Source organism: Carassius gibelio, chromosome A10 (assembly GCF_023724105.1).
Source record: "Carassius gibelio isolate Cgi1373 ecotype wild population from Czech Republic chromosome A10, carGib1.2-hapl.c, whole genome shotgun sequence".
In the NCBI taxonomy this organism is placed as follows: domain Eukaryota; kingdom Metazoa; phylum Chordata; class Actinopteri; order Cypriniformes; family Cyprinidae; genus Carassius; species Carassius gibelio.
Window position 1 is genome coordinate 466,180 of NC_068380.1, and position 18,348 is coordinate 484,527.

At 37.1% G+C, this 18,348-nt stretch overlaps 1 protein-coding gene across 2 annotated transcripts; it reads left to right on the plus strand.

Annotated features, from left to right (window-relative positions):
* The first annotated feature begins 4,677 nt into the window (after nucleotides 1-4,677).
* LOC128020692 (annexin A4-like) lies at nucleotides 4,678-18,078 on the plus strand. Of its 2 annotated transcripts, none has more exons than XM_052607303.1 (13): nucleotides 4,678-4,839; nucleotides 6,825-6,865; nucleotides 7,511-7,598; nucleotides 8,741-8,835; nucleotides 9,498-9,611; nucleotides 10,574-10,664; nucleotides 10,788-10,867; nucleotides 14,745-14,801; nucleotides 15,929-16,025; nucleotides 16,814-16,909; nucleotides 16,995-17,053; nucleotides 17,146-17,268; nucleotides 17,908-18,078. In XM_052607303.1, the coding sequence occupies exons 2-13, from the start codon at nucleotides 6,857-6,859 to the stop codon at nucleotides 17,965-17,967; spliced, it is 969 nt and encodes a 322-aa protein (XP_052463263.1). In that variant the 5' UTR covers nucleotides 4,678-4,839; nucleotides 6,825-6,856; the 3' UTR covers nucleotides 17,968-18,078. The 2 variants fall into 2 exon arrangements, with proteins under 2 accessions (XP_052463263.1, XP_052463264.1); XM_052607304.1 differs by having other exon boundaries at nucleotides 4,679-4,839; nucleotides 15,932-16,025.
* The last annotated feature ends 270 nt before the right edge of the window (nucleotides 18,079-18,348 follow it).

The window sequence follows — 18,348 nt, forward strand, 5'->3', positions numbered from 1 at the left end:
CGTCTCGAATGTCAATTCCCTCACTATTGCTAAAGCATAGAAGACATTTCATCACACTCACCATGATCTGGATCTCACGGTTGCAGACCTGCAGGTCATGTTCGTTGTTAACGTACATCCTCTTCAGGGCACAGCGCACTCCCTGACTGCTCCGCACCAGGAAGACGATAGCGAAGCCACCTACAAAGGCAAACACAAAGTTTAGGTGGTTTTACTGAAAACTCGATCAGTGCAAATGTAAGATATTTACAACACAACACTGCCTCCATGTGGAAATCAGCATTATATACTTAACTTACATATTAAATAAAAATATTTTATTATATGAATATAAAATCACATACTGCATACATTTTTGTGTGTGTGTGTTAAATAAAACAGTATCCATTATTATTATTCTTAATTATTTAACTTCATGTTTTACTATTTGTATTCAATCACTAAATTCTGTTTTGTTTTAGTGGAAGCACTCAGAAAAAGCAAAAGCAGTCCATGCTTCTATGAGTAGACATCAGAGGCTGTAAATGTCTGCACTCAGATTTGCTGTGTTGGCATTATGTGGTGTTATTCCTCAAAGCAGATACATGGGAAACTGGTGGAGGAAAGTAGGACACATATTTCATCAAGGATCTTGCACTAAACGAACAGTCGATTTACAGTCAAACAATCAGCGAGATTATCTCTCTGCAAAACAGCTGCGACTGGTTTTATATTGCAGAGCTGAGAAAAGATGCTGAGAGGTGTTTGAACAGGACAGACCAGTCTGAGTTGCACCAGGCCTGAAAGTCTATTAGCTTTGTTACTAGTTCCATCTGTGAACTGGAAATCAAATTAAAGTGAGCAAACAACGGTTTCCTTTACATCACTGATGACACATGAAATTCATGATGACGCAATGAACGCTTGCCCTCGAAAACAGCTTTCTTCTGTCCACCACAAATGAGGTTTTGGGCAGGGTGATTTTTATCATATTTAAAACTTTGACAGCACCTGGAAAACGTTTACCGTCACAGTGTGGTATAAATGTAGTGTCAATGGTATGCTTAATCTCCCTTTGAGGAAGAAAGTAAACCAGGTTTAAAGCAACACAAAGGAGAGGAAATAATTACAGAATGTTTATTTTTGGGTGAACTTTGCCCTTAAATTTCTCATTCAAAAATGGATCTTTGACTCAACATCAATTATATATATATATATATATATATATATATATATGTGTGTGTGTGTGTGTGTGTGTGTGTGTGTGTGTGTGTGTGTATGTATATATATATATATATATATATATATATATATATATATATATATATATATATATATGTGTGTGTGTGTGTGTGTGTGTGTGTGTGTGTGTGTGTGTGTGTTGTGTGTGTGTATATATATATATATATATATATATTTTCTTTTTTTTTTTTATGTTTTTAAAAGTATTTTATGCTCACCAAGGCTACATCTATTTAATAAACAATATATATTATAGTAAAATAGTACACATTAACATAGCAGTTTTCCATTTATTTATTCCTGTGATGCAGAGCTGAATTTTCAGCATCATTACTCCAGTTTACAGCATCACATGAGCCTTCAGAAATCATTCTAAGATGCCAATTTGATGTTCCAATTTTTTTTTTTTATTAGCAATATTGAAAACACTTGTGCTGCTTAATATTTTTTTTAAAACTGTAATACACGTTTGATTCTTGTTTTTCAGGATTTATTATTTGACAAATAGAATATTCAAATGAATGCCTATGGAATGCTTTTGTAACAACGCAAAAGTCTTTGCTGTAAGTTTTGATAAAATTAATGAATCCTTGCTAAATAATCCATATTTTATAAATTAAGAAAAACTGCAGTGAACCCAAACTTTTTGAACAGTATTGTAGCCATTTTTAGCTTTTACCCAATGTGTTTTTTTTTAAGCACAAATACTCCATAGTCTCTCAATGAATGTAAAAACTGCATGCCAATTTTAATTAAAATAATATTAATTCTAAAAAAATAAAAAAAATAAAACGCTTTTTGAAATAGTTTTAGATGGTGTATAAGACGTCACAGCACAGGACATGTCAACACCCAAGTACAGATGAGCAGGGATTTCCAGACAGAGGATTTAGATCACTAAATAAAGCTGTCAGAGGGGTTGAGAAGAGTGCTGAGATCTGAGCACAGTTCACCATCAGGCCAAGCTACATGTTTGCAGGATTCAATTATCTGTAACTAACTCCCGTACAAAACTAAACATCAATATGGTTGAAAAGAAAACATGAACTTGTCATAAGTCAACCAGGCAAATTGATCATTCAGTATTTGGTCATTTTAAAATGACCAACATTTGGCCAATCTGCTTCAGCAATTTTCAGTGAGTTTTGAGAAAATATTGCACCCATATACAATGACTTCTCCAGGCACTCACAATACTGGATAAAGATTTTTAAAACCCATTTTTGAGACTGAATGAAATTCTGTAAAGCTGAATTCTAAACCAATTCATTAATTACACATATTTCCATGATATTTCCAGGCTGCCCTTGAAAATGTTAACGTTAGCACTCTGTAAAGTCAGTACAATAAATCAACATCTATAAATGTCATCGTCAAATTAGAATCCTGGTTGTAGGTACACGGCCTGCATGGAAAATATTGAACATAGCCTGACGTACCTTCTGCCAGAGTTTCTTCTACAGTGACCTGGTGTCTTCCTACAGTGAAAGCCCGTCCGATGAAATTCCCACCAACACTGCTGCTGGATCCAGAACTTCCAGCTCCCCCTCCGGAACCGGGTCCTGAGCCCACCAGCTCCCTCCGGGAGTCAAAGAACTTCTTCATGATGTATCAACGATCCCCTAGCTAACGATACTTATCTTATTTGAGTCTATAAGAAACTGAAGTGGTTTGCTTTTTCTTGTGCCAGAGGTCTAGATCAGCTGTGACTGTCAAACATGGGACTCCCAGCCCAATTCTGGTGCTGATCGCAGCTCAAATGAACCGTTTTGCAACAAAACCGTACTAGTAAATGAAAACAAACAGTATATGTACTAGATTAATACATCACAGTTGAGTACACCCAAATCAACAGCGTCTGTCAGTGATGGCCTGATATGATTAAAGTGTTTGTCTAGTGTTTATATAAGGGACACGGGCCCATATCACGATATAAATATTTAAATAAAGTCTAAATCAATGTAAACATTCAAACCCTGTTGAAAAATCAGACGTGAAGCGAAGAGAACATATTGTTTTGCTGGATGAAAGTCAAACTCTCCATCATCAGCCAGCTGTGCAGCTCATTAACATCTGAAAAACCACCCACTTTTCACGGAAAAACAGATGACATGCGGATATTAATCAGAATAAGCGATCATTTCATGAGTTAAACACCCATAATCATATTATTTCGTCTCTTGTTTGATGAAAAAATTTATATATCATTTAAATCCAACACATAGCTAGGCGCTAACGCTAGCATTCCTGCAAAACCTGCTCGAACGTGTGACACATCTCATCTGCGCGCTCCCATCGGAGCGAGGCCTGCCGGTGAACGGTGAACGGATGCAGTTCGGTTTCAATCTGACAGAATCTAATTCAGGCAGAAATGAGCGTGTTGCTCATGGCGATTCTCGTCTGCCGCTTTGGATGCTGCAGATGCGCCAGCTAACCGGAAACCATACCGGAAGAGTGAAGCTAGCGCTATAGAAACTACAATAAAAGTCTGAAATTCTCGATAATTACAGTCTTTTTTCCCTTTTAAGTGAATGATCAGCGAAGGAGGCAGTGAAAATGCTGACCTTACGAGGTCAAATTAAATATTATATTAACAGAGTATTTAATATGAGCAAAATGTGTATCTATCTATCTATCTATCTCTAGACACACGTTCTGACAGAAGCCACTGGCTACAATGAAATAAAGATTTTTCCTCCTGATTGCAAAGTTTTGGAAAGATAGTGACTTTTTTACATTAAAGCATTTTTACATTTAAATTGCTATTCAGATTTTTGTACTTATTTTACCTTATAATGTTGCATTGCAAATATGGTATATAAAAAATTTACTTACTTTTCCTCCATATGTAAATGTGCATCACAAATCTTTTACTCATAAAAACAGAAAATAGGCCACTGATTTCATACATCAAAAGCAAAACACACATTAATGCAAATTTTTAAATCTATTGTTTGATTGATTGATTGATTGATTGATTAACAATAGTGCACAACATGATTGTGTTCGTTGTTCAAACTGCAATAAAAAAAATAATTAACCATGAAGCAACTTTGAAAGAGTTTATATAAAGCAGTGGTACTTTCAATTTTGTCAACTCATACATACCAAGAGGGGGGATATAACTTCATATGTAAAAGACGATTCAAGACGAGTTGACCGTCACTTTTCACGATCTTTATGTACATAATTACAAAATTCCTTTTTGTATTTTATTTTTTTGCAGCAAAATTTCAGCTGGCAGCTTTCAACTTGTGTTCATCCACGAAAGAAAAAATTGCATCCTCTAATGCAATTAATTTGACTTCAAACATATTTGGAAAACATCCGCGACAATAGACTTTAGAACAAAAAGCTATTAAAGAAACTTTTGAAAGTGGCTATATGCAAAGCCGAGACTTGTGACAGGCAAACACTGTGACAGTTTCATCACACTCTTGTCAGTCTCTTATCTCAACGTACTATAAAGAGGAGGGGCCGTGAAAGAGAAACTGTAAGGCGATTCTGTCTGTCCAGGCCAACGCCCATTAAAGTTGGCAACGAAGCTCAGAAACATTCTCCTAAATCTCCACTCCATTTAGTGTAACGGGTGCCGTGCATCTCTGAATCCTTCAGCAGGTAAGATGCTACAAACTCCCATCCGCTTCCCAAATTAACTTTAACTTCGCTTTCAATGTTATTCTCGTCTCTTTCCGCTCTATAACGATTGTTTATAAAAACAACTTACTATTTTAACAGGCAAACGGAAAACACTTCATGGAAATATATCGTAATCGTGTATTGATACTTGTTTGTAAAATCATAAAGATTTCCGCTAATGTTTTTGACAGCACTGAACGCCCATATTCCGTTCCGTCACGTGACTATTACCGCCGAGCATGATCCTTTGAAATGTGGCTTTCATTAAAATACAATGAGTCATATTGCTTTGAATGACAAATTAATTAGACCACACACTTTACAAATGAAAGGGATGACCTATATCTGGTAGTCAGCAAGAAATGATGTAACCACAAGAGGGGGAAAAAAACAACAAAAACAAATTCAATCTCTTTATTATATCTCTATCCATTGTTTCTCCTAGATCAGGAGCTTTCTAACTTTTTACTGCTATATAAGGACCCCAAAATATGATGATTTCCTTGTGAAGGATCCCTTTGTTCAAATATAAAGGCAGCTGTACACTTTCACATATGACAATCTACTGTATTTTTTCTTTGTGTGTGAAAAATCTTAAATGTAATATAACAACAACTAAATCAAATAATTGTCTCCAAAATTAAATAATTGTCTTTTGCATTGTCATGATTTTATAAACAAAAACAAAAAAAAAATCTAAATATATATATATAAAGTACAAAAAAACCTGCAAAAATAAGTTTTAATTAAATACCATTAAATAAATAGATATGCAAAGGTTTCTGCCAAACAAAAATTGTGAATATCTTGACTATTGACCAGTCTTTAGAAAATAATAACATGGTATATTTTAAACATATTTCACTAATATAACAAACCTCAGAGATTTGAATATGAATAAAATGTTCATATAATTCTTACAGTTCTAGGCTATTATCTCCTTTTTTTATTCGCTTTATGCTGTATGTCAAAAGTCTTGTTTCTGTTTGAAGTTCTTCAGAGGAATCTTATTACGTTGATGACTAAATGAATTCTGATTTACAACTGAGAAGAACCCTCCTGGGCAATAACATTTTCCTCTAGGTCCTAATTTGTGGGTTCTACTGGTGGGCAGATGCTGAGCTTTCTCAAATAAGAGCTTAATCTTTCATATGAAACACTGCGGTATGTTTTGAATGTCAGTGAATTTATCTGTGGTGCTGACGCTCAAAATCAAATGAGCTTAACGGTGTTAAAGTCGCACAGCATGTGTCGAATATAATGGCAGCAGGCTCTTTGAACGTCCAGCACATTGTATGCAAAGAATACATTATTAAAAGGTCTTAAATGATGCACTATAGTCATGGGGCCGCAGTCAGTGTTAGACAACGATGAAGTGAAAATTGAGAGACTGCTTTGAGAGCCAGATGTCTCGGTGTTTTAAAGGAGGTCTTCTGGGGGTTAGGAAATGTTGTAAGTGTATTGTATGAAAGGGGAAACTGATACTGAGCATTAGGCTGTTAATTACCGGTTCAGCCTCTTCTGCTTAATGAGCTGAATAGTAAAGTGGAAACTATTTTGCTAGTGGCATCCAAAGGCGTTATTTATTTAACAGTGTCATTGACCCCGTCATTAGATCTCAGTCCTAAATTTCACTTCAATAAAACCCTAACAAACTGGGAAGTGCTTCCTAAAAGCAAGCACCAAAAGAAACCATTGGCACCAGTACGAATACGATTTATGATTAAAATGTTTCTAGAATGCATCCCTGGTCTGTTTCAATATTATAGATGTGTCAAAATAAAACAGTTTTACCTGTTTGTGGATTTCAAAGACATATATTATAAAATGAAATTTATTACACCACTTTTGCATTTCATCGGTTTAAAAATGCATTTATGTTTTACAGGTACATTGCCTGTACAATGGTTCCTTATACTACATTAATATTTTTTATAATTGTTGTTTTTATTTCTTGGCTTTAGTGTCCTTATCTCTTCATCTCTCCTCCATCACAATGGCAGCGGTAAGAAAAGTATTTCAAATGTGACACAATGTTAGTCATTTTTTTCATGTCTGAAACATTGATGCGTTTAGTCTCACTTCTAGATGATTCAAAGGCAATTCATTTGAAATTAATTGTATCACTATCACACATTTATAATCAATTAAAAGCATTTTCCTGCCAGTCAAAAGTCTGGATCTCGTAAACCTTTCGATATAAATATAAGAAATGCTATATATAAAGGCTACCGCAGAAATGCTTGAAATTAGAATTTTGGAATTTTGGAACTCAACTCAACAGTTTAAACTTAAGTTTTGCACTTGTTAAATCTGTCTAAACAGCCCGATCTCACAGTCAAAACGTACATATTTAGATGTAAATTAAAACTGTCCAATACGTATGTGCCTTTATGTATTTACAGTGTCATTTACGTATTATCTGGACGTAATTACAGGTTCAATACATATTGAAATTTACATAAAAATAACCTCAAATACGTACAGATACATTTTACTGCTATAAATACGTCTAAGTTGTAAGTTTTTATGTGCATGAAAACGTAAGTAAATGTACGCGTGGTAGAACCACATTTAACGTAAAAATACACATGTATACTCATGAGATCACGTTGGTCTAAAGGTGATGCTATCTCTTCTTTTGCTGTAGTTGGGCAACCGTGGAACCGTAACTGAGGCATCAGGCTTCAACCCAGAGGAAGATGCCCAGAAACTTTACAATGCTATGAAAGGAAATGGTAAGTGATCGACAAATCAGAACCGGGCTTCAAGATGAGTGTTTACATGATCCATTTTTTTGCCCGTTTGAATGAAATGAGAATCATCACCAGGTTTCATTTTGAAAGTATTTTATCAGGTAGATCAGAGAACTAAATCTCTTCATATCCAGTTAAAACTGCAAGCTGTGCTCCGCATTGACTCCTGTGTGTTTAGCTGGGCTCTCGTCCAATGCAGAGCAGAGGATGATTCCTCGGCATTTGTCCTGTAACCGAAAAGGTTTTTGCTCATTATTGTAGACATTATTCTAGAGTTTGGCATGATGTTAAGAATGCAGATTTCTAGATAAATGGATTTCAGCTGATTCAGCATGAGTTGCATTACAAAACACACGACTTGCACTCACACTGTTGCTGTTTGACAAAGGCTCGCTTTTTGGCCTTGAGTGAGTTGAGAGTAACATGCAGTTTAACACTTTAAATAACAGTGAACTTGTGATTCGGAAGTGTCAAAATTGTCCATGCAGTGAAAGAAAATGAAGCAATCTTTTGCCATTTTACGATCAAGCATGTACAGCATGGGACTTTAAGGGTAATGTCTAATTTGGTACTTAAAATAACAAAAAGTTGTTAATTCCGTTAATTAAAAAGGTATATGCAGATATGAAATTGAAAACCGCCGTCGTTTACTCAACCTCACGTCATTCCAAACCTGCAACACTTTCTTTTTTCTGCTCTTTTGTTTCTACAAAATGATTTCAACATTGATATTAATAATAAATGTTTCTAAAATTACATTTTAAAATGAATTTTAATGAAAATTAAAATAAGTTGTACAGTAAATGATCATTTTATTTCACAATTTTAGTTTCTCCTGTATTTTTTTCCGAAATATTAACATGTCATTTAGTTATATATGTAATATTTATTATACCATATCAGATGTATAGATTTTGTAACACATTAAAAGACACAATATCCATTATGAATGTGTTTTGGAGATAACCAAAGATTAAGACAATGCTGTTATCAGCTGATGCTGATAATCTCGAAATGGTAAAAAAAATTCTTATTATAATAATTGACATAAGGCTGACTAAATGTTTTCTTCTATTTATTATTTTTTTTATTTCATGCTTTAACCACAACTGAATGAATTCCAGGTACCAATGAGGCGACTATCATCGAGATCCTCGCCCATCGCACTATTGCACAAAGGCAGAAAATCAAGGAGTCTTTCAAACAGAGCGTGGGAAAGGTAAAACACTCAATGTCATTTAACCAACAGTTACCATTCTCTGAAATAAGGTCTATTAAACTCAGACCTGTAGCCTATCATTAACAGGTCTCATTTTGGACCAAAACAACACATCTTCCTGGTCAAAATGAGGGAAGCTTGTAGTCGTGTTCTTATCTTTATGGAAGGTCCTAATGGCAGGGAAGGTGTGAGCAACCGTTAGGTTGTATTTACATAAAACAAACGGTTCATCTACAAGCGGTGTCTTTCAGAAGACATCACTGCTTTATGACTGTTATCATAACAGAGTATAAAGAATGCAGTATTGACTTATATTGTACTTCCTTGTGGTTTTCCTCTATTAATTTGTAAACCTCTAACTCTGTAAGCCGGTCAGGGAAACCAGAATCAGTAAAAGTCAGGGTCAGGTCTTGCAGGTTCGTGGACACGACATGCCTTCCCCACTCAGACTTACAACTGATATTACAGTTTTGGTCTGCAACCAACACTATTTTCAACACCAAATCCATTTGTTTCTTCTGTGATATGAGATGTGGAAATAAAGCATGAATGAATGCATCGAAGAAGAAATAATCTACTTTTAAGCTTGATGTGCCTATAGTTTGTTTGCTGTTCTTCCACATGTGGTATGTAATAACACTTTATTTAAAAATCCCATTCAGGAACTGGTTGACTGCTTGAAGTCAGAGCTATCTGGAAACTTTGAGCAGGTTGTGGTCGGCCTGATGATGCCCGCCCCAGTGTATGACGCGTATGAGCTGAGGAACGCCATCAAGGTTAGTGAGGATTAGGAAACACCCATTTCAGACAGTATTTTACTTTAATGTGCATGGCTTCTGGTGCCAACCACTTCGAGTTGTTTTGACTGTACAAAAAATTTAGGTGCCAAATAATGTTTTTACGTGCCACAGAATAAATGTGTTTTATTTGTTTTAGTATTATTATTTTATGTTTTTTTTTTTACATTTTAACATTTCAACCATACTGTCATGTGTTTATGTCTCTTATTTTCTTGACTTTATCAACAAATTTAATCCATCTTGTAGATGACGTGGGAACTAAGGTTAACTTAAAGCGGTGCTTGATTGCGATTTCACTTTTTTGACGTTAGTTAGCATGTAATATTGGTGTTGAACATAAACAATATCTGTTGCCTAGGGCGCGAGATGACTGGGGGGCGCCGCAGGAAAGTGTTTTTGCCGAATTGAAGAGAGCCATAAACAAAACTGTATTTATTGTTTGTATTTCGTTATGAATTTTGAATCATTTTAAAGCTGATACCTTGTTTACTAAAAAGGAACAAAGCTTTTTGCGATTATTGGATGGCAGGTGCACCTTAAATAATGAAGTCCATGCATTAACAGAACACATACACATATACACATATATATACATATATATATATATATATATATATATATATATATATATATATATATATATATATATATATATATATATATATATATATATATTCGTATAATATAATGCTGCTCTGATCTTCCTTGACAGTCAAATCAGAAAAAAAGAATATTCAGAATTTGTCCTCTGCATTTAACCCTAGTTCACACACAGCAGAGAGTAGTGAACACACACACACACACACACACACACACACAGCAGGCATTTTTCCTGCGGCACCCAGGGAGCTGGATACCTTGATCAAAGGCACCTTACGTGTGTGTGTGTGTGTGTGTGTGGTTTTAGTCACCACACAATATCTTCAACCTTTTTCCAGGGTGCAGGAACTGAGGAGGCATGTCTCATTGACATCCTGGCCTCAAGAACCAATGCTGAGGTGAAGGAAATCATTGCTACCTACAAGAAAGGTACAGATGTGCTACAGCTCACACTTATCATGGATATGCTCTTTTACAGTGTGAAAAATATACAGGTCTACCCATATATTTTCGTTCACTTTTCTTGTGCTAATAATGATGTCATTATCACAGAATATGGCAAGAGTCTCGATGAAGATGTCTCTGGAGACACGTCTGGAATGTTCCAGAGAGTTTTGGTGTCTTTACTCACGGTAAATAAACAAATCAATAGGTTACTTGCGTAACCACGGTTTTCTGATAGCATTAAGTGAGGTGTCTCACTATGGGATACGCCCCTTCCACGTATTCCTCAGAAGCCCAATTCCATTACGCCAGCCCCAATTGGCTGGCAGGCACGACCTTGCGTCAGGGAGTGGCTCCCTCCTCTCTGTAAAAAAAGAAGCGACGCAATGTCATTACGACATTCAAAACAAGCACACCTCTTCCTCGCTTTACACAGCAAGGAGAGTGATCTGGTGAGAGACCTCACTTAATGCTATCACAGAAACGGGGTTACGCAAGCAACCTATTGTTTTCTTTCAAACATACGTTTCAGTGTCTCACTATGGGATATCATAACTCCCGTATTGCCAGATAGCCTGTCTCGAAGTCTCCTGCCAACCAAAGAACTATTACTGGGCTGGTTAACACTTAAGATCAATGCTCAAAACATTTGAGCTGTAACATCCAGTTTATAGAACCTCGCAAATGTGTGCGGTGAGGACCAACTCACCGTATCACAAATATCTTGTAACGTAACTCCTTTCACGAGTTCACACTTACATACAATTGAGAGGGTAAAGTTTAATGCGTATTTGGCGTGCTGTCCAGAGGGAGGGCTCCGAGCTCAGAGTTCGGCCCGAACCCAGAGTACCCCCCACCTACCCTATGTAAGTGGTTTAGGACTAGAAGTGTGGAGAAGGGGTGGTGGGGGGATGCTGCGAGACTGTCAAATGAATTGAGGTGAGACTGCTGTATATATACCTCTTACCATTGATTGTTGAGTGCTCTCCACCTGTGTTAATTATCTGCACGTGCTTCTCCCGAACTTTGTTAATAAAACATTATTTCACGAGTTCACACTTACATACAATTGAGAGGGTAAAGTTTAATGCGTATTTGGCATGCTGTCCGGAGGGAGGGCTCCGAGCTCGGAGTTCGGCCCGAGCCCAGAGTACTCCCCCAAAAAGCTAAAGAGCAGAGGACAGCCGCTGAACTAAAAGACCCCCCCAAATGAGTGCCGTGTTTGGCGGGCTGGCGTCTCTAGAAAGGGTCTGAATGTTTGGCCAGTGGGCCCGTGATGGCGGCTCACTGTACCTGGACTGACAGGCCCCGCTGGCTTGCAACGGGGACCGATCAGACAAATGTATTTATTTATTTATTTATTTATTTATTTTGCCTTTTTCTGCGCTGTGAGACCAATGCTCGCTGGACAGAAAGAGAAAAACAGGAAAAAGGAAAATGAGAGCTTGACCGGGAGATTTTCTCACACTGCGTCCGCTGTGAGACCTAATGCTCGCTGGACGAAAGAGAAAATGTAAGTGCTCTACCGGAAAAGTTCTCACTGCGTCCGCTGTGAGACCAAATGCTCACTGGACAGAAAGAGAAAACAGGAGAGAGAGAAAATGAGAGCTTGACCGGGAGATTTTCTCACACTGCGTCCGCTGTGAGACCTAATGCTCGCTGGACTTAAGAGAAAACGTAAGTGCTCTACCGGGAAGTTCTCGCTGCATCCGCTGTGAGACCGAATGCTCGCTGGACAGAAAGAGAAAACAGGAAAGAGAGAGAAAATGAGAGTTTGACCGGGAGATTTTCTCACACTGCGTCTGCTGTGAGGCCCTATGCTCACTGGACGAAAGAGTAAACGTGAGAGGTTTTTTTTTTTTTTTTTTCATTCAATAAAGGTTTGGTGAGCTTTTTTTAATGTGGAATCGGTTGGTCCTGATATAGCTATGGAAAGCATCTGAGGACCATCTCCCAAGGGCTTGTATCTGCTGTTGGGAGAGGCCTTTTTGGGCTGCTGAAGTTGCTGCCCCAATACGGAATGAGTGACTTGAAAAATTCTTTACTGGAATGCCTGCCTGTTGGAGAATGGCTTTGAGGTGTTTCTGGAACCAAAAACGAGTCACGGGTTTTTTGGATTCGTCTATGAATAGGGGTTCCAGAGGATATTTGACCTGAGAGCTTCTCCATTGCGAATATGCCAGAATTGACTGGTATGGTTGGACTGGCGATGAGAGATTAAAAATGTATATGAAATGGCCTTTTTTGGTTTGGTCGGTCTTACTTTGTTTAATCAAATATGAAATTGATTCACCATCTATTACTGATAAGTCTGAGATGGTGGGGTGGATTTTTGGGTCGAAGTTGGAAGTGATGGCGAGTTCTGAACATCTGAGAAAACCAAAAAAGGCTAGGACAAACATAGCGTCGAGTGTGCGAGTGGTACTGATGGAATGGTAGCCTGTGCGGAGGGCGCGAATGCATTTGGTGAGAATGTCTAACGTTATAGGTGGCCTAGCGTCGGTACGGCTGTGCTGGGATCTTTGAATCCCTTTGATCAGGAGGGAGGTTTGTGAGTTGTTTATCTCGGGGGAAGGAGCGCCGTACATCAATTTATGGAAAAACTGGATGCCGCTCAAGTAACCTTTGATGGACCCGACTTGGAGGCCCTTAATGCTATTAAGGTAGGAAATAAAAGAGGTGACTGAAAGAAGAGAGAAATCAGGGAAAGGCATGTTATAAGAGAAGTGCAATGTTTTGAAACATCTCCAAGTTATATTGCTATATTAAAATCCCGTCCCGTTCCAAAACCAGAAGAATGATTCCCGTTCCCGCCCACTCCCGGATTGTATATTTTTTGGCTGGAATCCGTCAGTTACAGTAAAAGAAAGAAAATACAGTAGGCTACAGATCACAGCATGCCAACTTTAGTAAAATATTTTTTTAAAATGTATATGTGTGCGCACACATTAAATTTCATGTAAATCATACAAGCTAACCTGGGTCATGCTCAAGTTCACATGACCCAGACGGCAGAAACTGCATCTTGTTTGCTTTAGCCTTATTATTTTACAGAAGCACTGTGTTTCGTTGTTATTCGGAGTGCACACAAATAAACATCGAACGATTTATTACTTTTATCTGTATGACCAAAAATGACCGAGTATTTTGACAACAAATTCCCTCTGCTCTGAGCATTTAATAATCACTCCGTGGATAAAGTATTTCAGTGTATTTTATTGTTCTGTTCATAACGATGCCTATATTAAAATAAAAAATAAAATAACAGGAGCGTTTCAAAGTGGCTTAGGCTAATGAAACATTTAAAAGCAGATGTAAATGAGAGAGTAACTCTAGCGCTGAGTTAACACTGCTGTGAATGATGTGGTGTTTTTCAGTAGCTATATGATGGAGAAGCCAGAACTGCAGCTGATACTACATTTCTTCAAAAGCAGATTGTAGAGACATTTTTATCGTCCACCATCAAAACTCTTCACATCGCACACCCCTAGTTTATAGTTTATTTATATAAAAGGTAGGCTATATTTGTGTATAAAGTTGGGGATCCAAGTGTATTCCCGGTCCCGCCCACTCCCACTGACATTTTTTCCCGTCCCATCCCATTCCCGTGATTAATAGTGCTTTTGTTCTCAATCACGCGGGATTCCCGTGACCCGTGTAAATCCCGAAAAAATGTCAGCCTCTAGTGAAGAATAGTTGATAGCTATCCGAGTTGGGTAGGATTCTGGTGTAAAGCGAGAAGAGGTTTTTGAATGTCGTAATGACATTGCGTCGCTTCTTTTATACCGAGATAAGGGGGCCACTCCCTGACACAACGTCATGTCTGCCAGCCAATTGGGGCTAGCGTAATGGAATTGGGCTTCTAAAGGAATATGCAGAATGGACGTATCCCATAGTGAGACACCGAAACGTATGCTTGAAAGAGAACACTGCTGCCTTTACTCATGACCTGTTTTGTTTGCCATGCAAACCTTCACCATCCACAGTGTCCAGCTGGGGCAGGTGTGACCCCTGACAGTTTGGCATATGAGATGTATTGATTTAGTTTTTCTGCTTTGTTTATAGGCTGGCCGTGACCAGAGCACCAAGGTGGACGAGGCTCAGGCTGTTCAGGATGCAAAGGTGAGGATTTCGGCAGGGTTAGCTTTTCAGCAGCAGCACATGTTCAAATGTTGTGGTGTAATGGGTTCTGAATACCTTAATCTGGGTCATACTTTGACATTACATGCTTAGCAAATCCAGTGTGATTTGGTAATAGTAGTAGTCTTCAGTGTACTGCGACCCCCAATTTCAATTTTAAATATTTTTATAAAATACTTATTATAAAAACCTATAGTATTCATCATGGTACAACTAGCTAGTTACTTAAGTGAAGTCTAAAGAGCATTAAGTACAATATAATACATAACATTGTAGCTGATTCACACTGGAACACAGACCATACTGGAAGTGTTTAATTCATTAAATATCCCTTTTTTGTGATTTGGACTACACTGGTTGTGCTGCATGTTTCTGATTTATTGAAAAGAATCGACTCACGAGAGTCATTCATTGAGTATTCAAACTAAAGCGGTCGCACTATATGTCTTTAAGTCTCACATAACAATAGTTAATCAGACTGTTTTCTTTGTGCTGTAGTTTTTGATTCATTGAAAACAACCAGCACATGCAAGTTATTTATTTGAGAATCATTAATCGTACCACACTGGTTACACCTGTATTTTTGATTTTTTGATTTATTTTTTATTTATTGAAAATAACCATCTCAAAAGAGTAGTTATCTTGAGAATCGGACTACACTGGTCATGCTGAATGTGTGTTTGTGTGTGTATATATATATATATATATATATATATTAGTTAGATAAGAGTTAGATAAGACTTGTTCACTGTGGGATACGACTGGTGGCCGCTCTGAATGTTTTTGATTCATTAAAAAGAACCGGCTTGTAAGATTCTCTATGGAATCCAACTACACTGACTGCAAAACAAAAAACACTCTTATTGTGACTTTCTTTACATTAAATCTTGTTTGTATGTTATCTAATGTAGTGATTTATTTTTATGAGTGGCTAATGTGTTTAAATGAAAATTGGGCCTCTGTATATTCTGTGCATTTACTATTCTTTAATGGACGTATTTCATATTCAATGTCAGCGAACTGCATGTGGGCTTCAGCCGTAGCTACACAACAGTCATGCTGATCTTACTAATCATTAACTGTATAAAAGGAAATTGTTTCTCATTCAACAGGACATCTATGAGGCAGGCGAAGCTCGCTGGGGAACAGATGAGGTCAAGTTCCTAACTGTACTGTGTGTGAGGAACCGAAATCATTTACTCCGAGGTATCTGTTCATGCCAAATAATAACCGAAATACTCCTTACCACTTCTGTGTTCGTTCTAGAAAGCAGCAAAGTGTGAAAATTATCGTACATGACAGTGGTTCCCAATCCTGGTCCTGGAGAACCCCCAACACTGCACATTTTAGATGTCTCCCTGTTCAAACACTCCTGATTCAACTCATCAGCTCATTAAAGAAGAATCCAAGACCTCAAATGTGTGTGTCCGAAAACAGAGACACCAAAAGCGTGCAGTTTTGGGGCTTTTCCTCCAGGACCAAGATTGAGAACCACTGCTACAGAACAATGAAGTAGGCTCATGACTTCCACCTTGTGTTCACTGGATGTAAATAAAGTTGCTTGGAATAGATGTAGGCCTACTTCTCATACTGTTCAGTTAAATTATGTGTAGTACAATCTTATTTTACTAAAATGTATATACTACTATAGGTTTTATTTTACTTTTTCAGTTTAGTTTCAATGTAATTTGAGTAATTTTGTTTTAATTGCTTTTATCATTTGTTTGATTTAATATATATATATATATATATATATTGACTAAGTATTGATTAATATACATGGTTAGTTATATTTTTCTGCTCCTTCACTCATTTTTTTTAAAAATGCAAAATTAACATTATTCAGCTATTTATTAACTACATGGCATTAATTGAATAAAACATAAAGCAATGTGAGATCATGTGACAACTATAGTGTTTGAAACTTTGCATATTGCATGCTGTTTCAAGAAGTATTACATCCAACCCATTCTCAACCATTTTTCTTTTCCCAGTGTTTCAGGAGTATCAGAAGATTTCTGGATGGGACATTGAGGACAGCATAAAGAGAGAGATGTCTGGCTGCCTGGAGGATGTATTTCTGGCAATAGGTCGGTCGTGAGTAATATTTTAGTTATCTTCACACATTTTCAGTTGCATACTGGGATCTAAAAAGCTTCTCTTTAACCTTTGCAGTGAAATGCCTGAAAAACAAGCCAGCATTTTTTGCTGAAAGGCTCTACAAGTCAATGAAGGTAAATGGAAACCCCATCTAATCTAATATTTGTACACATTAGAGATATAACCAGTACAACAGTCATAATTTCTCTTGTTTCTTGGCTCTTAGGGTTTAGGCACCACAGATAGCGTGGTGATCAGGATCATGGTGGCTCGTGCCGAGATCGATATGCTGGATATCAAAGCAGAGTTCCTGAAGATGTATGGAAAGACCCTTCATTCCTTTATAAAGGTGGGACACAGTTGTTTCACTGAGACTATGTGACTAAACACAATATTTAAAATCCATTTAAACATATTACAAATACTCTAACACAAACCTCAGGGATGAACTAAAGCCAAACTTTTAAAGGAATAGTTCACCCAAAAAACTGACTCATTTGCTTATTCAGTATGTAATTGAGTTTCATCAAAACAGATTTGGATAGATTTAGCATTCAATCACTTGCTCAGCAAAAAATAATCTGCAGTGAATGGGTGCCATCAGAATAAGAGTCCAAACGACTGATAAAAACATCGCAATAATCCATACCAATACAGTCCATGAGTTAATGCCTTGAGAAGTGAAAAATTGTGTGTTTGTACAAGTACATCATTAGGACGTTTGATCTAGTTTAAACCAGTTTTAGCCAGTTTACGAGTCCATAATCCATTGTCTGTTGTTCTCTCACATCAAAATACACCAAGATAAGTGTTTAGAACTAAGTGTTTTCACTTTTATGCTTGATCTGTGCATAGTTTTCTCCTGATTCAGACTAGATCTATTTAAATTAATTTTGCAGACAAACCCAAAAATCCCCAATCAAAGCACTTCTAAAAGGCAATACTAACATTTAACCCATTATGAAACTCTGTTCTGGTTGTTTATTAGGGTGACACATCGGGCGATTACAGTAAGATCCTGTTGGAGCTGTGCGGAGAAGAAAAGTAACTTGTTCGCCGTGTTCATTAGCATGAAAGCTGTCTCTCACACCAAGTCTACTGCATTTCAAACACATTCTCTGTTTGTAATACCCATTAAAACCAAACAGTGTTGTTTTAAGCAAGACTCATGTTTTATTTTGTTTTGTGTTTATAGCCTTGGAATTTAAGGGAGTCCTTTAAAGATCATTTTCTAATCTTGTTGTCACACTCAATGGGGTCAATTTTTGAAATTACTCATTTAATGTATAACATTAAAACTCTGTCTAATTTTACTAATTGCTCATGGTTGTTTGCATATCAGCATAGTTTCTCTGTTTTTCTAGATTACAGGTTTCACAGACCATGTGCTTCAATTTAATCAAGAGCAACATATTAATCATATGAGTGA